Here is a 21,707-nt window from a genome sequence, read left to right as displayed (position 1 = left end):
GTGGCACTTCCCAGGCCCTCAGTAAATATTTATTGAATATTTATAAGGCTGCTGTGTTTTGCTCTATTATGGCTAAATAGGTTTTTGTGGATTAACTACCATATATTGCATTGTACTATAGGAATATATATTTTAAACTCCAGATTAGAACACAGTATTCTGAGAACATATTTTATTTCATATCCCAACCACAAAGGACCTTTGGGAATAGAATTTTCCTATCTGTATGAGAATATGACACTTGAAAATTATTGTTCTTTTCTGAGTCTTATTCCTTTCCCTATAACCTGTGATGGTAAGGATTAAGTAATAAAATATGGAACAGCTTTGAACTTGGAATGAGTAATAATCCTTAGAATGGTAGAGAAGTAGGGATGCCCCTGGAGGAATTGCTAAAGAAGGAGAGAGGGAGGAGGGAGCACCTTCTACTTCCTGGGATGCATTCTTTTGCCTCCTTGTGATTTTCTTCATTTTTGCCCTCAAGATTCTCTTATTTAGTTTTATTTAGCACCGAGAGAGTTTTCTGAACACATTGACTATGCATGATCCAAGTGTGTTAATGTCAGCCTTCCTCCAAAGGAGGCATAGTTCTTGAGCATCAGAGTCTCCTGTTGTCCATTTTATTTCGTTAGTAAGAAACTATAACTGCTCTTAGAAAAATTTGGTTTGCAATGGAATGGTTTTTAAATTCTGAAGTTCTACCTTGTAGTATTCATGATTCTTTGTAACAGAAGACTAGTTTACTTTTCTACGCAAGCCCTAAGTAATGTTGGTGCCTTATAGAGACAGTATAGTAAGTCTAGTGGTTACGAGTGGGGATTTTGAAGTTATTTTAACTCCGTTCAGATCCTAGTTTTATCATTTATATCTGTATAAACTTGGGGCACATTCTTAACCTTTCAAGGGTCAATTTCTAGTTTCCTTATATTAAAATGGTGACACTTACCTCATAGACTATTGGGGTATTAAAGAGCAAGTCCATGTAAAAGAGCTTAGCATGCCACCTAGCACCTATAAGCACTCAGTAAATATACTTTAGGTAATTTATTTTAAGATTTTATATGTGATTGGTAGATTTCATGCAGTATTAAAGGTTTTTTTAATAAGTTATTTTGTTCAAACAGCTTTTTCTTGAATTAATTCTAACTAGGATATATCTTCTCAAGAATCACAATGTGGGTCCCAGCTTTGATATGTTGGCTTTTAAGGTTTCAACCACTAGATGGTGATATTTGATTGTGTAGCTAAGTGGTTTCATTTTTTTTCTTGTATTAGTGTGTATGTGTGTGAAGCTAGAATATAATTAGAATTTACCATGAATTTTGTTCCTTGTCTAGAAAAGCATACTTACCAAAGTGAACTTGAAGGTGACCTGGCTGTGTGAAACACATTCTGTTGAGTGCCAACCTGAATATATTTAATGACTGTGATCTTGCCTCTTATTCTTTGGAAGAGAATAGATGCAGTCCGTGTAGAATGCCTTTATTTTCTCACCACCACATCTCCTAATCTGAGTGCATCTGCATCCAAGCCATCTGCGTTCACTGTGTTGTAATGAAGTGCCCCTTCTTTTTTCAAAGGCCCACCCCTCCACTTGTGCACTAGACTTCATCTCTCTTGCCTTTTCAGGAATATTGTTCCTAAAACCCCCTTTCATTTTGATGTCATCTGTTGTCTTCTCTCTCCCTCTCTCTTTTTTTACCCTTCTTTTACTGAATCATAATTGATGTACAATATTATATAAGTTACAGGTGTACAATATAGTGATTCACAAGTTTTGAAGGTTATACTCCATTTGTTATTATAAAATAATGGCTGTATTCCCTGTGTTGTATACATAATAGTTTGTACCTTCTATTCCCCTACCCCTTATTGTCCCCCCGCCCCCGGCTCCCTCTCACTGGTATACAAACATACCCTGATAGCATCCATTTGAAAACCTTCCCTTGACTCCACACACCCTACCATTTCTTTGCTCCCCCTTCACAACAAACTCCATTTCTTTTTTTTTTTTTTTTTTTTTTGCGATACGCGGGCCTCTCACTGCTGTGGCCTCTCCCGTTGCGGAGCACAGGCTCCGGACACGCAGGCTCAGTGGCCGTGGCCCATGGGCCCAGCCGCTCCGCGGCATGTGGGATCCTCCCGGACCAGGGCACGAACCCGTGTCCCCCGCATCGGCAGGCGGACTCCCAACTGCCACGCCACCAGGGAAGCCCCCCAAACTCCATTTCTTGATGAATCATCCTCTCAGTCCATTCCAGTCAAGTTGCTGTCCCCACTAATCCACTTCTAAAGGTTGTTGATGACCTCCATGTTGTCAAATCCCATCTTCATGTCTTGGTTCTCATTTAGTGTTCCTCTTGGTATTCAACACAGCTGAGCACTCCCTTCTTAAATATATTGCCCTGTAATCTGCAACACCACACTCTCATGAGTTTCCTTTTGTCTCAGTGTCCACTGCTTGTTAATCTTCTTTGCTTGCTGTTTTCTTTTGCTCATTTTCATTTTCTTTGCTCATTTTCATTTCATTTTCTAAATATTAGTGAGCCACTTTTAACATCAAAAGCCAGGAGTCATCTCTGCTGGTTTATGTGCCATTCCAGAGCTAATCAGCCCCACTCACCTCCAAAACCTTGCCCTTGAGACAGCTCATGGTATTCTTTTTTTTAATGTGTTTTTAAAATTGAAGTGTAGTTGATTTACAATGTTGTGTTAGTTTCAGGAATACAGCAAAGTTATTCAGTTTATATATATATATATTTTTTTTCAGATTATTTTTCATTATAGGTTCTTACAAATATTCTTATTACCATTAAGTCCTGGCAGCTGCTGCTGTCAGCACAGACCAGAGAGCCCCTATGTACGGTGCTAACTGATAATGAAAGACCATCACACCTTGACACTGGCCAGGTTGGACCTATAGGTGCTTTAGAGGCACTGGGTCACACACCCAGAAGTGTGAGTGGGTTAAAGCCTTGTGGGGCTGACTTTGATCTAGGGGAGACAGGATATGGGAGGGAAGCTGCAGATAAATTCTTTTTCCTCCTTTCCCCACTGGACTGTTTCCAATACAAAGAGGTTTCATACTGTCTCTGAAGAAGTTCTACAATATTAACAATCATCTGTGTTTGTTTTGTTGAAGCTGTTGTCAGCTTAACATATGCCTTATATTTATTCTCCCTCCTTCCTGCCTCACTTTTTTTTCTTTTTTTTTTTCCTTCCTTGGATCCTACGCCCCACACAGCGGTAGCCTATAAGCTTAGGCCTCAGGCTTTATTTCCCAGGTAACCCAAGCTAAGATTTCATCCTGGATTCCTTTCTTTTTTTCACTCCTCATATCCAATCCAAGTTGAGATGATTTTACTTTTTAATATATTCCAAATCACTTTTATCCTCCCTTCTGTTTTCATGGCTGTCATCCTAGTCTAATCTACCATCGGCTCTTACCTAGATTACTCTGGTAGTCTCCCAACTAACAGGCCTCCCTGTGCTCATTCTTATACCCCTACAGTTCATTCTCCTCCCCCGGGCCTGACTGATCTTTTCAAAATGTAAAGCAATTCATGTCTCTGTGTTGCATGGAAACTTTATGGAGTCATCACTCATACAGTGAAATCCACACTCACAACCATGGGCTACTAGTTTCATGATCATGGCTTTGGACTACCTCTCTGGCCTCGCAATCCCCTTCCTCCTTCTTTTATAGCCATGCTCGTTTTCTTTTCTTGCCTCAAAAAATGGGGTGTTTGATCCTGCCTTGGGCTCTTCCTTTGTCTGGAATGAACTTCTCCAGATTTTCCATTGGCTGGCTGCTTTTTGTCATTCAGCTCTCAGCTCAGATGCCTTCCCAGAGAGACCTTTTCTGACCATGCATTCGCCCCCATCACATCCGTCCATGTGTTTTTCATCATGGCACTTAACCATGTTTTAACTTATGTTTGTTGCCTTTCTGTGCCTTCTTCACACACATATACAGTCTAGAATGTAAGCTCTAGAAGAGTAGTAGGGTCCTTTTATATCTTATTGAATGCTGCATCCTCAGTACCTAGAATACTACCTAACCCAGAGTAGTATTCTGCTCTGGTGCTCAATAAACGTTTATTAAGTGAATAAGCCGGTAACTGTATAGCTCGTTAAACTTGATGCTACAGTAAATTACAAACATAATTGGGAGCAAAGTAGCTAAACACCTTGATATTTCTATCTGGTAGTAAGCGTGCTGACTTATTTGGCTTAATCACCAGCTGTTCTTTCTTTTTTTTTTTTTAATTTATTAAAAAATTTTTTAACATCTTTATTGGAGTATAATTGCTTTACAATGGTGTGTTAGTTTCTGCTTTATAACAAAGCGAATCAGCAGCTATACATATACATATATCCCCATATCTCCTCCCTCTTGCATCTCCCTCCCACCCTCCCTATTCCACCCCTCTAGGTGGTCACAAAGTCAGCTCAGTGCTTTGTGACCAGCTGTTCTTTACCTCACTGTAGGGTATTATCTCACCCCACCCTTGGGCAGTCCCTGGAACTATTCACTCTGCTTCCTTCTTTGTGCTAGTTTGGTTGCATACTGTTAAGGTTGTCTTTAAACTGGCTGAATCAGACTTTGGTCACTTATTAACCACAGTGACTTTAAACCAAATTTTTATCTTTTAATGTTTCCTATCCAGCAGCTGCAGTAGGGCTATGCCTGTTCGGTCTGTTCCAAACCAAAGTTGAATTATGAGATATGCTGTGGAGCTTACGAGAGACCATTGATTTATTAGGTGCCAAGTTTACTGTGATCCAAAAGTGGAGGAACTAGATGGTGCCACCTTTTATTTGTAGGCCAGGAGAAGTAAATCAAAGAGGAAATGAGAAATGAGGGAGGGGAGGGAATTCACCAAGCCGACAGTAGTGAAGTAAATGCCCACCAGTCCTTGCTTCTCTTTAGCCAGTGGAAAGCAGCTCCCTTGTTCCTTTAAACCTTTGTATGCCTTGGTGAACAAAGCACGTTTCATTTGGCAGTGTCTCTGCTAACAGCAGTGGCTTTGTTTTCAAAACCAAAACAGTGCAACGGGAAGAGGACATTTTTCTTTTTGCCTCAGATCTGTGTATTTGCACAGGTTTGCACATGTGTGTTTGTACGTGTGGGCATGTTTGCATGCCTGCCTAATGAAAAGAGAAAACAGAACTAGGGATGGTCAGTGTCATCTTGAACTTCTTGGTTTATTTTGTACTTTGGGACAACTTAAACTTAGGTGCATAAGCAGCTTTGTGGCAGTGGGTGGATGAGCCGGCCTGATTCTTAGGAATAATGCTCTTGGCATCTTGGGCAGGACAGTGTCTTGTTGTGCAGGATTACCTTTTGCCTTGCAGGATGTTAACATCCCTGAACCCCTGCCACTAGTGCCTCCAAGTCTTAGTGACAACCGAAAAGTCCTCTATAAATTGCCATACATGCCCTCCATGGGGTGATAACTGCCCCTGGTTGAGTTAGGCAGAAAATAAGACTGAAAGAAAAAAGGGCATTTGACAAATGTGGCAGTTTAACAGTGGTTGGCCCAAGTAGAGTAGGTGTTGGCAAACCTTAGTCTATTTTTATAAATAAAGTTTTACTGGGACACAAACATGTCCTTTTGTTTGTGTATTGTCTGTGGCTGATTTTGTGCTACAACAGAATTGAGTAGTTGTGTCAGAGACAATATGGCCCACAAAGCCTAAAATATTCACTGTATGGACCATTACTACGCTGACCTTGGCTTTAGGCCCTTCCTCAAAAGCCACAACGATGCCTGAAACCTTAGACACCCCAGGGTCTCAAGGTACCTATAATTCTAATCTCTTGATTCTTTCTACCCACGTTGCTATTCCCCTGGTCTTGGGAATTTCTTGTAATATCTGTACGTGGAATGGTGAGATGAAACAAAGTAAGAATTAAGGTGTTTGCTACTTTTGTCTTAGGGTATAATTTGTTTTTACGTCTTTCCATCTTTTTTTTTTTTTTTATGTATTGTAAGCATGCTAGCTTCTGTCCTCTTTTCATGTCTTCCATGCTTCTCTTTGCTGCTTTCCAAGACTTCTCTTTGGAGAAGGTAGGACAAATGAGATAGGTAAAATCTGTGATATCAGCACCTTGTATGTGCCCGGTCATGTTCTGGGTGTTGTAGAGAATACAAGCAAATCCACCCTTCGGTCCCTGAACTCATTAGTAAAGAGAAGATAGAAATACATGGAAGAATTAGAGAAAAATTAAACGAAAACAATATTGGGGTAGTTAGAGAAAGCATTGGTCGGGTAGTTATAAGAGCTAGCTTCAAATCCTCGTTTGTGTAGGCTTAGTACCATGTGCCTTTGGACTAGTCCTGTAGTTGCTCTCTACTTTTGTTTCTTCCATCAGTAAAATGAAAACAAGTAATGCCAATCTTATAGGACTTTTTGTGAGCACTAAGTGAATTAACTTTTTACGAAAATAATTATATGTTAAGTAATTGTATGGAAGGTGCTTTGTAAAACATAAATTACTTTAGAAATATAAGTGTGACTGTGTGGTCAGTTAAGTGGTACTCATGGTCTTCATGGGAAAAGGGGATTTTCACTTGGTCTTAGAGGAGAGCCTTTGACTAGGTGAGGAGGGGGGGAACAGGAACCTAAATGTGCACGTTTGTTCACTGAGGAACCCACACGAACAAAGGAGTGATGTGTAGGTAGAGATGGGGCAAAGATGCAGCTAAGTGAAGCAGAGGAGTGGTGGGGAGAAGAAAGACTGGACAGATAGGCTAAGACTGGGAGACATAGACTTGCTACTGTTAAATCCTGTGGAATTTACTACTATGCTATTAGTTAGAAAATTATGAGTATAAAGATTATTATGAAGCAACAATTTAATTTTCCAGAGAAAGAAGGTAGAACATAACATACTTCCAAAGTTTTTCATGTTGTGTCTATAATAACATTTGGAAATATTATTTAGAGACCAGCTTATAATCACCTGTAATATGCCTAAGAAGTAAAAATGCGTTTTTTTAGGTGACACAGTTAATGCTTTTAGAGGTAATACCATTAATACTTAGTGGATAATAGCACCAGGGAACTAAATTTCTTTAATATTGTATATACATTTTGTTAAAAACATTATAGATGATAGCTATAAATAATCAAAATTGGGTATTAAATTATAGTAAGCCTTGTTGAGTGTCATATACTTTTTTTTCTCCATTATCTATTACGTATGAAACCTTTTCTAATGTTTTCTGAGGCGTACCCTACATGGTCAGGTAGATTTTGTACTTTAGCAAGTTGCTGGATTTAATTGCTAATCCTTTATTTAGGATTTTTACATTTATCTTATGGACTAAAAATTCTTCAGTGATCACTAGGATTAATTCTCATTTCTCAAATAATGTATCTTTCTTAGGACAAAAGTGTACTTTATTTTTATTGCTAGATTCTCCAAATATGCTGAAATGCATTAGGACTCTTAAGACTACACTTCTAATTGTGGAATTTAAAATTTTGGATTAGGCAGTGGCTGCTATTTTCCAGTCAGGGCCCCTCCCATACTGTCCCAGTTCGTCCTGTGTTAGCTGATACAGCTGCATATACTGGTGAGCAAAATACCTATTGCACTGTCTACATAGAGCTTTTAGTTTAAATAAGCACAGAGATAAATATAAAGTTTCAAATAGTTTTACAAAGATAAATAACCGGGTACCATGAGCCAGAGCGATTTAGATAAGGGGTCACAGAAGGCTTCTCCAAGGAAGCAAGAAGACAAATGATTGGGTTCATCCAGGCGAAGGGAGTTCTACTTATTGTTTTGCCTTTATTGTGATTTTATATTTATCATTAAAATAAGGGAACTACTGATTTATTTGTAAATGTTTTTATTTAATCCAAATTATACTAGAATTAATTTCTGGTGAATTTTATTTTGTGACATGTATGTGTATGCTAAACAAATGAGTAATATAGGTGGTAAAATATTTCAGATGATTTTTGTATCTAAAGTAAAAATTGGGATATTAAAATGATGACTTTTTAGAAATTTTTCAGAAAATTCTCATTGCCTAGTGTAGCAAGGAGTAGAACAGGGTAATTGCTTTCAATACAGTAACAACTAAGAAACGTTCTGTACTAGTTAGACTTTGGCATTGTTGTTTCAATTTGCTTTGGAAAATGACCTTTATTCAGTGTGTGTGCACTTCCATGTAATTTCAGAGGACCTTCCTACTGTTTCCAGAGTGAATTGATCTGCCTTAAATTGTTTGTTCTTGTCTATAATAAATTAGAAACTTTTAAAGACATGTTTGTTCTTTTGTGTAAGTAAATTGTTTAAATTATTACTGAAAGTAGACTTTATGACTTAACCTAATCCTGTGTCCACATAATTTCAATAAGTGATAGTGACTAAAATTCAGAGCAGTTTAGTATAAAATAAAGTATATTTATATCGTGTCTCTTGCTCTTGCCTAGTAAAAACATACTGGGACTCCAGTCTGAGCATCATTTCAATACTTCTTCCCATTTCACATCCCCTTTCCTTCAGTATGACTGTCTTGAGAGAGTATGCAATTAGGTAGTATATTTTTTTCTTTCATTGTTTTTGCTTCTTTTTTTCTTCCTTTCTGAGCCTAACTGAAGTTGCGAAAAGTTAAGTTCCTTACGATGAATGATCATTATATGGAACTGCACATTATTTTCTCCTTGCTTTCTTCAGAATGTTATTCTAAATTCTAGACAGAAAAACTCAAAGTAATTTATGGAGGATTTTTTTTTTTTTGGTTTAATTCAGGGAATTGACCGTTGTCTAAAACTTGGAACCTGATCTACCTACATTGGAAATCGCATGATTTTCAGTCAAATCTCAACAAATTTCAACATCATTATAATTTCTCTATGAAAGCTCCCACAAAATCAAGGAAGCAAACTAAACTTTAATTTCAAATATTATATACTGAACTTACAATAACAAAATCTAAACTAAGCCAGAAAAGTTATTTCTGTCGTTAAACATTTTGGGGAAACAATGATTATAAATATTAGAAAACACAATATAAAATAAGGTGAAAACTTTAATGTTCTTTTTTTAAAATTTTTTAAAGATTTATTTATTTATTTTTATTTATTTATTTTTGGCTGCGTCAGGTCTTAGTTGCAGCATGCGGGATCTTCGTTGAGCCTGCAGCATCTTTCGTTGCGGTGTGGGGGCTCTTCATTGTGGTGCTTCTCTGTAGTTGTGGTGTGTGGGCTCCAGGGTGCCTGGGCTCTGTAATTGTGACATGCAGGTTCCAGGGCGTGTGGGCTCTGTAGTTTGCGGCACGTGGGCTCTAATTGAGGGGTGCAAGCTCAGTAGTTGTGGCACGTGGGCTTAGTTGCCCTGCAGCATGTGGAATCCTAGTTCCCTGACCAGGGATCGAACCTGCGTCCCCTGCATTGTAAGGCGGATTCTTTACCACTGGACCACTAGGGAAATCCCCTTTAATGTTCCTGACGATATAGTTTTTAGTAAGGAAATAAAATGATGAATCATATATTAGCTGCTGATTTACTGAAATGTAGCTGTATAGGAATAGCTTTTAAATTTGCTTTGGTATTCCCACATGAGCACATAAAATTGTATGATGGAAGTCTATCATGATATTAGTGGAAAGTGGTGATCAATATGTTTAGTTACAATTTATTTGACATTGACAAAAATGCTCTAACATTTGTTCTTAAATACAGTCAGTCCTCATTCATGGATTTTGGATTTGTGAGTTCACTTACTCAGTACAATGTATTTGCAACACCAAAATCAGTACCCATGGTGCTTTCCCATCTGAGTTCCCAGCTGAGTCAAACAAGGCAATGTTCCCTCTGCCTTTGTGTTTTACCTCTCATAGTGAAAGCAAGTGTACTGTCTGTGGTCTAGTTAGTGTTATGTTTTCCCCTTTTTTTTTTTTGCCTTTTCTTGATGATTTTGCTGTTTAAAAAGGCCCCCAAGTAGGGGGTGCTTTTTAAACAGCAAAAAAAGTAGCGCAGAAGTGCTGTCTAGTGTTGTTAAGCCCAAGAAGGCTGTGATGTGCCATATGGAGAAAATACGCGTGTTAGGTAAGCTTCATCCAGGCCTGAGTTACAGCGCCGCTGGCCACGAGTTTAGTATTAGTGAATCAGCAGTGTACATTAAAGATGTCTTTAAACAGAAATGGACATAAAACGGGGTTATATGTTAATCAGTTGATAAAAATGTGACCAGAGGCTTGCTGGAACTTAACCTTAGAACCAATGATTCAGTATTCATTAATTCAGTCTTTATGGTGACTTTATAGAACAAAACTACTGGGAATGGGAATCAGTTATATCTAGAATAAAGATTTTGAGTTTAGCAGTGTTTTCATGTATGCAACTTTTCTTTTGTCAAGAATTTAAATAATCAGGACAAGTAATTAAAATTTACTTTAAAGCTGCATAAAATCTAGCAGTGTGATTCAGCAAAGATAAAATTATGTTCAACATCATTTGTCATTTGTTTCATATTCTTCTCCCCTCACTCAAATTAACTTAGTATATTAATGTCTTGTATCTATTTTTACTCACTGAACATTTATTTAGTCCTTTTGTTAGGCATTGATGCCACAAAGAAAATATTAGGTAAGCATCTTTTGGGGGACAACACAAAGAGGGAAGCTGTTTTGATATGGAGTAAAGAGTACAGTTTTAGAGAGTTCCTTAGATGATATTAAAGGAGGGCGTTTAACTAAATGGGGGAATGGAAGAATTAAAGCGTGTTTTACAAGATTTTTTGGAGGAGATAGCATCAGAACAGTCATAAAAGGTAAATGGAAATTAGCTGAAGAAGGGGCAGAACAATGTTCCAGTCGTAGGAATCTGCATGTGCAAAGCCAAGAAGAGGCCAGAGAAAATCTCTCCCTTTGGAGTATCAAAAATAGTTCAGGGGCTTCCCTGGTGGCGCAGTGGTTGAGAGTCCGCCTGCCGATGCAGGGGACACGGGTTCGTGCCCCGGTCCGGGAAGATCCCACGTGCCGCGGAGCGGCTGGCCCTGTGAGCCATGGCCGCTGAGCCTGCGCGTCCGGAGCCTGTGCTCCGCAACGGGAGAGGCCACAGCAGTGAGAGGCCCGCGTACCGCAAAACAAAAAAAACAAAAAAAACAGTAGAACTGGAAGGAGCATAATGCACAACGTCAGTGAAAGGAGCGTCTAGAGGAGAAAGGGGATTTGGAGCCGAGACGTGTCTATTGGATGTCTAGTGAAATTTAAGAGGCCTGAACTTGAGTGTGTTGAAGGTAACCCGGAGCTATTGAAATATTTTTATCAGTAGATGAACTCATCAAAACTATGTTTTAGAAATTTTTTTCTGAGATAGAGTAGAAAATGGATTGGAGTCAGGCAAGACTGATCTTAGGAAGACTGGTTTATTGAATTTTTGACCATCCTGGAGGGCTGAGGACCTACACTAGTAGCAGTGACAGTGGATTAAAGGAATTGAATTAGAGAATTGAAGACTAATGTGACCTAGAGCAGGGAAAAGTATAGTCAAGAATGGCTTCAGGATTTTCTTAATGCCTCGGTGGTACAGTTCTTTAAGTCAGGGATATACGGGTAGAGTAAATTTGGAGTAGGAGATGATGGTGAGTTCAGTTTAAACACATTGTGTTTGAGATATGTCAATCACCTCTTTATTTTTTTTAATACATTTATTTATTTATTTTTGGCTGTGTTGGGTCTTCATCTCTGCGTGCGGGCTTTCTCTAGTTGTGGTGAGCGGGGGCTGCTCTTCGTTGTGGCTCAGGCTTCTCATTGCGGTGGCTTCTCTTGTTGCAGAGCACCGGCTCTAGGTGCACAGGCTTCAGTAGTTGTGGCACGTGGGCTCAGTAGTTGTGGCTCGTGGGCTTTAGAGCACAGGCTCAGTAGTTGTGGCGCACGGGCTTAGTTGCTCCGTGGCATGTGGGATCTTCCCAGACCAGGGCTCAAACCCAGGTCCCCTGCATTGGCAGGTGGATTCTTAAACCACTGTTCCACCAGGGAAGTCCCGGTAAATCACCTCTTGATCTTATATTCTTATATGCGTAATCTTCTCATTTCTCTCTTTGGTATTCACAGAAAAACCTCCCAAGTGAGTCATTCATTGTCCCTTTTTTACTTCCACTTCACTATTCAGTCTGGCTTCCATTCCAACAATACTGTTTTGGTCAGTGTCACCAATGACCTGCATGACATTAGAGCTTTCTGAAGTATTCAGTACAACTCGTCACTCTCTCCATGACAGACTTCTCTCTTGGTTTCTATAAAATCACACACACTCCTGAATTTTCTCCTTCCATTCTTTCTCTGCTTCTCAGTCATCTTTGCTGGTCCTTCCTTCTTTGCTTTATCTCCACATTTTGAAGACTCCAGCCCTGGTATCTTTTCTCTTTCTTATCTACTCTCTTCTTAAGTGATCTTTCCCAGATCTATGGTTTGTTTAATTTATTCTTAAAGTTTTTACTGAAAAGAAAAAGGCAATGAAATATACTCATGATTTTTAAAAAGCAAACGCAGTAATAACAAAGGATACACATTGAAGAGTCTTACCCTTACTCCTGTCCCCTAGCCTATTATTTCACTTTCCCAGAGGCAGCCACAGTTACCAGTTTCTTGATATCCTGCCAAGATAATCTTTATATTTATAAGCATGTAGGTCTATAGATCTTTTAAAACATCATTAATGGTAGCATTCTAAATATAATATATATATATACCATTCCCTCCCTTGTCTTTTTAACTTAATACATCTTAGAGATCTGTTTTTTTTTTTTTTTTTTTGTGGCTGTGTTGGGTCTTCGTTGCTGCACATGGGCTTTCTCTAGTTGTGGCGAGCGGGGGCTACTCTTTGTTGCCGTGCACGGGCTTCTCATTGCGGTGGCTTCTCTTGTTGCAGAGCACGGGCTCTAGGCACGCAGGCTTCAGTAGTTGCAGCACGCAGGTTCAGTAGTTGTGGCACATGGGCCCTGGAGTGCGTGGGCTTCAGTAGTTGCAGTGCGTGGGCTCAGTAGTTGGGGCACGCGGGCTCTAGGGTGCATGGGCTTCGGTAATTGTGGCGCACAGGCTGTAGAGTGCAGGCTCAGTAGTTGTGGTGCACAGGCTTAGTTGCTCCGTGGCATGTGGGATCTTCCCGGACCAGGGATCAAACCTGTGTCCCCTGCATTGGCAGGCAGATTCTCAACCACTGTGCCATAGGGAAAGTCCTTTTTTTTTTTTTAACGGCTGTGTCGTAGGTCTCTTACTATCCAGACTCTTAACTATCTGAAATCAGGAACCAGAAAGATTTGGATATGAAAGGATACTTGTATTTCATTATATGATGTTCTAAAATGTATTTAACCTTACCTCTTTTGAAAAAGAACGTTTTCATCTTTAATTTTTACAAATGATATAGTGGGTATCCTTTCAAAGATATAAGTGTGCACACATACAGGTTAGTCCAAGAAAGATTTATAGAAATGGAATTGCTAGATCAAACTGGATGTGCATTTAAAAAAACATAGTTTACTTTTTTTCCCTTTTTGTTTTTGAGTATATTGTTATCAAGCAGCAAACTTGGCTTTTAGTGATTGTGTGCATGTGTGTATGTAGAAAGATAGGGGACATGCTTATAACTTTCCATTAAAAACTGCTTTCTAACTTTTTATTGTGAAAATTTTGAAACATACAAAAAAGTTGAAAATTACAGTGAGCATCTGTTTACCCACCACCTAGATTCAGCATTGTTATCTTGCCATATTTGCTTTCTCTGTATATGTTTTATGAACCATTTGATAATAAGTTGCAGACATCATGAAAGCTTATCCCTGAAAACTTCTATATGAATTTTCTATCAATAAGGACATTTCCAAACTAACCATAATATAACTAGCATGTAAGACAACAATAATTTCCTAATATTTGTTAGTATCTCATACGTATTTAGTTTTGCAGTTGTCCATAAAATGTTTTTTATAACTGATTTTTTGGCTGAAGATCCAATCAAGACTCATACGTCGTTACTGGTTGTTAGGTGTTTTTAGTCTCTTTCAATTTAGAGCTGGGTCTAAGACTACATACGGTTAGTGGATCAAACTTTGTATGCCATCTGTTTTTCTAAATAAAGTTTTGTTGGCACACAGCACCACTCATTTGTGTTGTCTGTGGTTGCTTTCACACTAGAGCAGCAGAATCAGGTAGTTGGAACAGAGACTGTCTTGTCTCCAAAGCCTAAAGTATTTACGATTTGGCCCTTTACAGAAAAAAGTTTGTGGACCCTTATTTAGAACATTAGAACAATTCTCTCACCTTTAAAAGTTTTTCCCATGGCATTGACTTTTTGAATTAACTAGGCAAATTGCTTAGTAGACTGGCTCACACTCTGGATTTGCCTGATTTTTTCCCTCTGGATCATTTAATTTTTTTTCTCTCCATCTCTTGTATTTTATGTAAACTGGAAGTTAAGTCAGGCAGCTTCAATTGAAGTTCAATTTTTTTTTTTGCTAGAATATTCATGGTGTTGTTTACTTTCTGTTGCATCACATCATGATATATATAATATCTGGGTGTCCCCTTAGTGATGCTAAGGTCAGTTACAGCATTCAGGGGAATATCAGCCTTATCTTCCATTGTACAGTTCTGCATCAATCTTTTCCCTAATGGTTTTAGCATCCACTGATGGTCATCATTTAGATCCATCTAGATCCATTATTTCATAAGTGATGATTTTTAAAATTCTAATATTTCTCCTGCATTTATTAGCTGTTTTCTTCCCCCGTTAAGAACTTTCCTTCATCAGCATTTGTTTAGAGGTTTATTTTTATGTTTTAAGTTGTTGAAGGAAAAAAGTTTTTTGTCCTTTACAAAGGTTTTGAAAGTAGTGTTCCTGTACATGTCCTCTTATTGTTTACAGTAGTTTAAAAGTAGTTGTTCACGTCCGGAGCCTGTGCTCCGCAACGGGAGAGGCCACAACAGTGAGAGGCCCGCGTACCGCAAAAAAAAAAAAAAAAAAAAAAAGTAGCTGTTCATTTGAAGCAGAGCTTTTAAGTGTATGTTTGTGTGTGCGTGCATGCACCTGCGTACTAGATTGAGGAGAGAAGATGTGAGAGGCTGCTGCTGTATTTGTTTTTCACTATAAGGATTTCCCCTTTTTTCTATAAGGCCAAAATTTTAAAATTATAATTCTAATTGTTAAACACCTAGACTAGTTTCAGAGGATTAAACAACCTGAATATGATTTGTATTTTAGATATAATCTTCTTATACTTAAAAAGTACTAGTGTCATTTGAATTCTTGATTAGTTTAGAGATTGCTAATTCTGATAACTAAACTAACCTGGAACTGTCCCTTGTACGTCTGGCATATTAATAGAAAATCTGAAGGGGAGTTGTATAGACGAGTAAATATAATACTTATTTTTCCCTCAGTGGCTTTTTTTCTTAATTAAAAGAAATCAATGTGAGTGATATCTTGAGTTATACAAACTTCCTTCTAAGGTGATCTCATTTCCAGTCAGTTTTACATCAAATATAATACGTGTATTCTGTTTGACCTCCAAAATACATTTTTTCTTCTTTAATAATTATTATTCGTGGCACACTTTCTTCCAAAAGAGAATTGTAATGGCCAAAGTGTAACTTTTTTCCAGATTTATTGAGATATAATTGATATATAACACTGTGTAAGTTTAAGGTTTACAAGGTGATGATTTGAACATGTATATATTTCAAAATGATTCCCACAATAAGGTTAGTTAACACATCCATCACCTCATAAAATTACTTTGTTTGTATTTGGTGAGAACATTTAAGATCTACTCTCTTAGCAACTTTCAAGTATGTGATACAGTACTGTTAACTAGAGTCACCACACCATGCTGTGCATTATGTCTCTAGAACTTATTCATCTTATAACTGGAAGTTTGTACCAAAGGGTTACTTTTAATATCTAACAAGGGAGGATCCATTTGGAACGGTAGTAATCAGTCTTTAAGTATTATGCTGTAGAGGGAAGAATTCGATGATTTCAGAACTTGAGAAGACGTTTTGTGTGTGTGTTATATACGTTATATTAAAATATACTGGAAGGGTATACAATAAAATGTTAAGTATATTAACTATGGTTATGATCTTTGGGTGGTGAAATTGTGTCTTTAATTTCTGTGTGTGTGTGTGTGCGCGCACACACGTGCACACATACCCACGCCCACTTTCCTCTGTTTTCTGGTTCTTCTCTATTTGTATACCCAGGGAAAATTTTTTTATATCAAAACAGGTATCATTTACTCAGGTAAAGAATATAAGGAAGACCTGATTTAAGAATATTTTTTGTTCAAAAAAATACTGAATACCAATATAAGCCACCAGTGCAATTTATAGTTGCCAGCACAGATTTGCTGTCTTAGCTGCCTTAAAAGATGTACATGTGCAGATCAAGGAAGGAAGAGGTCCATTGGAATCTGCAGGCCCTGTCTTCCTCCTCCTTCCCTTTTCCTCCTCTCTGCAAGCTGTGGTTTTTATCCCTGTTTAAGAGTCTGCCAGTAAAGTTCAGACTTTCTCTTTCCTTCTCTGTGTGTTTTTTTTTTGCTAAGTGCAATACCAGGTGAAGTCCTTGTATCTTTTCTCTCCATCCTTTTGGCTTAAAGGAAGCTGCTTTATCTAAAGGGGCTGGGAAAGGAAAGACTAAGAATGGGCTCCTTTAGGCATTAGTATATGAATCCAAGCAGTGTGACCTGATAGGTGGTGATGCTACAGAAGGAGCTAGTTAGTTAATTCTGTAGAGTTGATGGTATTTTAATAGAATAATTAGAATTCATAAATAAAGAATTTTAATGGTACCTGAAAAGATACTTAAATGTCTTACTTTGAAGTGCATTTGGTGGGTCTAAGCTAACACTGACATGACAATTATTTAAAAATAATTGTGAGCCTCAGGTTCCCCATTCAGGGTAACTAGAAAGTAACAGTGGGACACAGTGGTTTAGCCAGCGTGTGTATACCGCGCACTAAGCACAGTTTGTGTGGAGAATTGTGTGCCAGCCACTCAGGCCTGTGCAGGCCAGGCTAGTGGGTATAGCCTGACTCTGCACAGAAGTGCCAGGGCCCGTGGAAAGCAGAGCAATGCATGGAGCACTGCAAAGGGATCTCTGAGTGAGACAGAAGGAGGAGCATTGAAGGACAGCGGCCAGTGAGACGGCATGTCTCCACTATTACTTCCCATTTGGGGGACCCTGGCTCTACACAGGTGCTTGAGTTTGGCAAAATCCTTGATAGAGAAGTAATTTTCACTTGGTGAAGCTCTTAAAGATTTGATTTGTGTCCTAAGAATAGGTCTGTTGCAGGCAGAGACGGGAAAACATACAGCATCGTGGTAGCACATCATAAAAATGAGGTGAATAATGGTCTCTCTGTCTTCAGGTCATTGGTAGTTCCTAAAATTCGAGTAGTCTTTCACCCAGAGTTAAACAGTCTTCAAGCAAATACCTCCTCGGGGCTCAGCGGGGACCCCTGTTAGGGAAGAAGATATTAACAGTGGTTCTGATAATCATTTCTGTGTATTCAGATGTGGTTTGTCTAGAAACAAAGGCTGCCAGCCATTGTGGGGTGAATCTTCAGCTTATTGTTATATTGATACCTTAGCCTGCTGCTACAGAATAACAGTAGCCATTGCTACAACCCATGCGGCAGTTAAGGCAGGCTTTCTGTAGTGCACTTGCGTGCTGTCCACCTTCACCCCTGCTGCTAGCCATGGAGTCGGCAGTGTGGCAAAATTATTCTAAGATAGCTGCCGCCCTTTTGCCGTGTGCCATGGTGGCACAGGACCCTGGAAATGGTATTGCCATTTGTATTATTTACTAGTAAAGGAGTGCTGTAGCAAGGTGGAAGCAGAGATAGAGAATGTACTTTTTTATGGTTTTCAGCTTTGTATTTTCTACCAGATTCTGCCTTTATTTCTTTAGTTTTCTGCTCCCTGCTTAAATAATAATCAGTGCAGGTTAGCCCACATTTTGGTTGTTATGTTTGGTTTGGATCTTCACATAGAAGGTAGGAAATTATACACTAGAATACATAGAGGAAAGGAAGGGTAGCAAGAAGGGATTTAAGAGAAGACGGTACATGATAGGGCTTAATATCCCAATAGAGATCTTATCAGTGGTTCTGAACTCTGGTTTTTATTAGCATAACTTGGGGAACTTTAAAAAAATACAGCTGCCTGGGCCCTACTCCAAGAATTTGTTTTCATTGATCTGAGACAGGCACCAGCATATATGTGTGTGTGTATGCGTGTGTGTGTGTGTGCACGCACGTGTATTTTTTTCCCCTCACAAACCTTCCTAGATCGTCTCTATGTAGCCAGGAATGAAAACTGGTGGATTATATATTTTCTGTTTAGCTCTAGAAAAGAGAATGAGTAGCATTGAGGGGAAGGTACAGGATAGAAAGTTTCAGCTCATTATAATGAAGAATATTCTAGTAATTTGAACTTTGTCCTCCTAGAAATAATCAGGTATACATGAGTTAACTGCTTGGGAAGGATGCTGTGAAGGTGACTGCTTTGGATAATATGCAGGACTTAGTCATTTCTTAATTTTATTAAAAAAAAAGTGCTACTGTGCTTATGCAGATTTGGCATGGAGTATGCTAAGATCAATTTGGGGCATATTCAGTTTGAGGTGTCTATAGGGAATCTAGGTAGAGATGTTAGCTCACAAGAGAGTTGTGACTGGGAGAACATCAGTGAAAAGATGATAGTGGAAATCACTGTCTTCATACTGTTTTTCGTTCATGTGACCCATATCTTATAAACTTACCATTTATTGATAGTGATAACTAAGACATGGTCCCTGTGTTCTTGGAGCTTATAGACAAAAAATCTTAAAACTGAAGAATCTTTACAGAATGACCTGGCAACATCTTAAATTGTCATCTCTGTCAGCTAGATTGCTGCAGTAGAGCCAAGGGTTGTAATTAGATTATAAATTCTTGGGAGAAATCCTTTGTAATGCATCTGAAATGAATGACAGCACATGCAGACGTTGAGGTTGGTGAAAAAAAGAAATTCTGGTGGTGATTTCTTAGGCCAGAAAATAAAATCTTGAAAAATTTCAGAAATCTTTTTAATTTAGGTTTTGCTTTTTTCTCTTTTGCTGTCCTTTCCCTTCATGTCTTAAATTTTCCTGCTTTTGTAACATCACCATTATCAGTTCTTGAATAGAGATATTTCTTGGTAAACAATTATTCCTTATTTTCTGATTTTTAAATTTGGTCATGTACTCTCAAAGACATACTGAAAATATAATATTAACGTAACTTTAACAACCATAGATACCGAGAGGCGATTCAGAAGTGGGATGAAGCACTACAGTTAACCCCAAATGATGCTACCCTGTATGAGATGAAATCACAGGTAATAATTATGAAGAATTTCCCTTTCATTGTGAAATTGCACTCACTATGTCTGGTGAGCGGTGATGAACCAAAAGAGCATTTCCTCCCATTTTCTTTCTTTTTTTTTGTAAATTTATTTATTTAATTTATTTACTTTTGGCTGCATTGGGTCTTCATTGCTTTGCACGGGCTTTCTCTAGTTGCGGCGAGCAGGGGCTACTCTTCGTTGCAGTGCACAGGCTTCTCATTGCAGTGGCTTTTCTTGTAGCGGAGCACAGGCTCTAGGTGTGCGGGCTTCAGTAGTTGTGGCTCTCGGGTTCTAGAGCGCAGGCTCAGTAGTTGCGGCACACGGGCTTAGTTGCTCAACGGCGTGTGGGATCTTCCCGGACCAGGGCTCAAACCCATGTCCCCTGCATTGGCAGGCGGATTCTTAACTACTGCGCCACCAGGGAAGCCCCATTTTCTTTTTTTTAAAATATAATTTATTTGGAAAAAACATATGTCACCATATTATTTATGGCTCTTCCTCATGCATCAAATTAGAAGTTTGTTTAAAACACTTCACAGTGAAGCTAACTTTCATTTCAACCTAACTGCTTAAGATATGAGCAGATGGATGTCTTTTAAAAAGTCACTGGTGATCTCTTAAATGAATGAAATGTGTTAGCTTTCCTTGGAAATTAATTGTAGTGGACTTAGCAATAACTCAGTCTCTTCAGAATGAGGATGGATTGGATTCTAGATTATGCTATTTCTCTAATAATGGCCTAGTCCATAGCAAAAGGTCAGAATAGACTCAATTTATTAATATTACAAAAATAACATTTGTACTTAAAAATACAGTTTTAATATTTTGTGGGAAATTTCATAAAGAAAACCTCTGAGCACTTGTATTAGATTATCCAAAAGATGTTTAAAATCTCAAACAGAGAATTAACCATACTTCTGGCAGGGAGTGGTTGCAGTTCAGCCTTGATCCACACACCTAGCGTATCTTACAGATGATGATCCCAAACATAGGGCACATCCTTTTTCAGCTTTGATGGTAGTTTATCCAGGAAAAACCCAAATAAATTATTTCCACTGAATGGAGTGCTGTGAGGACCTTCATTTGGATAAGTCTTTAATTTTTAATCTTAAATATGTATGTATTAAAGATAGGATTTGTGGCAAGCTATATGAAATGAGTTGTTTTATTTGGAACGTGATAATGATGGTGTCACAAATCTTGTGAAATGCAGATGGGCAAAATATTATAGATAAAAGCCAGCCCTTTCCCATAAATTGAGGTAGAGGGTTCTGGAACTCCCTGATTTTTCTGATGTGTATGATTTGAAGAACCCAGTTGTGGGGAGGCTGGTGGAGTGTTTAAATGATTTTTATAGCAGAAAGATGTTCACTAGGGATAGGATGGGTAGTTGAACAAATTTAAATTTACCTTGTTTGACAGCAGGACCTGGAGTTCCCTAAAAAAACACATTGTAAGTAGAATAAATAGAAGGGGAATTGGGGTTCAAATAGCTGTGAGCCACCATGGCCAGAATATGACCACCTGGTTTTGACCAGATGGACAGTAGGTTTCATCAGTTGAAAAGGGAATGCTTTATATTTTTCATAGTTATTTCAGGAGTAGGAAGAATATAATTTCTAACCCTGAAGAGCAGAGAAGGGGGTCAAACCCACTAAAATGTTACATTTTCCAGACTAAAAATATATTTTTAAAAATGAAAAGAGTTGTTTACATACAATTATCCATTTTTTCTTTTTGGCTAGTATTTAGTTTGCTAATTTATGAATATTACTGATGGGTTTTGTTTCTTCTTTTTTGGGTATAGGTCCTAATGTCTCTTCATGAAACGTTCCCAGCAGTTCATGCTGCGGAAATGGCTGTCCAGAGAAATCCACATTCATGGGAATCTTGGCAAACTTTGGGACGTGCTCAGCTTGGATTAGGAGAGATAGTCTTGGTAAGTAAGTCAGATTATTACAGTGATGACATTTTATTTTGACATGCTTTTCATCAGCTGAACCAAAAAGTAAATAGTCATTTATCATGTGTACACAAAAAGTAAATAGCAAATAACCTTTTAAAGGTATTAACCCATAAACACAGATGAGTTATTACCAAACATCTTTTTCCATTACAGATATCAATTACATCAGGATCAGAATATTTTTCAGGTATTTGACATCATGGGAATTAAAAAAATATTAACATGAAATGTAGGCATTTGGTAAACCTTATTTAAATATAAAACAACTTTTAGGTTAGTTCCTTGCATCATTAAATTTATCACATTATAAAGTGGTATTAGTATCACCATGGAGACAAAAATCACT

The 21,707-nt window shown here is 38.2% G+C and overlaps 1 protein-coding gene across 2 annotated transcripts in view; it reads left to right on the top strand.

Moving 5' to 3' along the window:
* The window catches only part of TTC33 (tetratricopeptide repeat domain 33), a 32,320-nt gene that overhangs the window by 5,813 nt on the left and 4,800 nt on the right, over positions 1-21,707 (top strand). For both annotated transcript variants that reach the window (XM_022598620.3, XM_022598614.3), the window contains exons 3-4: positions 19,305-19,386; positions 21,203-21,334. In XM_022598620.3, coding sequence (XP_022454328.1) covers positions 19,305-19,386; positions 21,203-21,334 — 214 coding nt within the window. The remainder of the gene's footprint in view (positions 1-19,304; positions 19,387-21,202; positions 21,335-21,707) is intronic.

This window comes from Delphinapterus leucas, chromosome 3 (genome assembly GCF_059928025.1).
Source record: "Delphinapterus leucas isolate spDelLeu-1000000601 "Yukka" chromosome 3, BTC_Dleu_Yukka2, whole genome shotgun sequence".
In the NCBI taxonomy this organism is placed as follows: Eukaryota; Metazoa; Chordata; class Mammalia; order Artiodactyla; family Monodontidae; genus Delphinapterus; species Delphinapterus leucas.
Note: the sequence above shows the minus strand (reverse complement) of the source record. Positions and strands in the feature narration are given on the sequence as shown.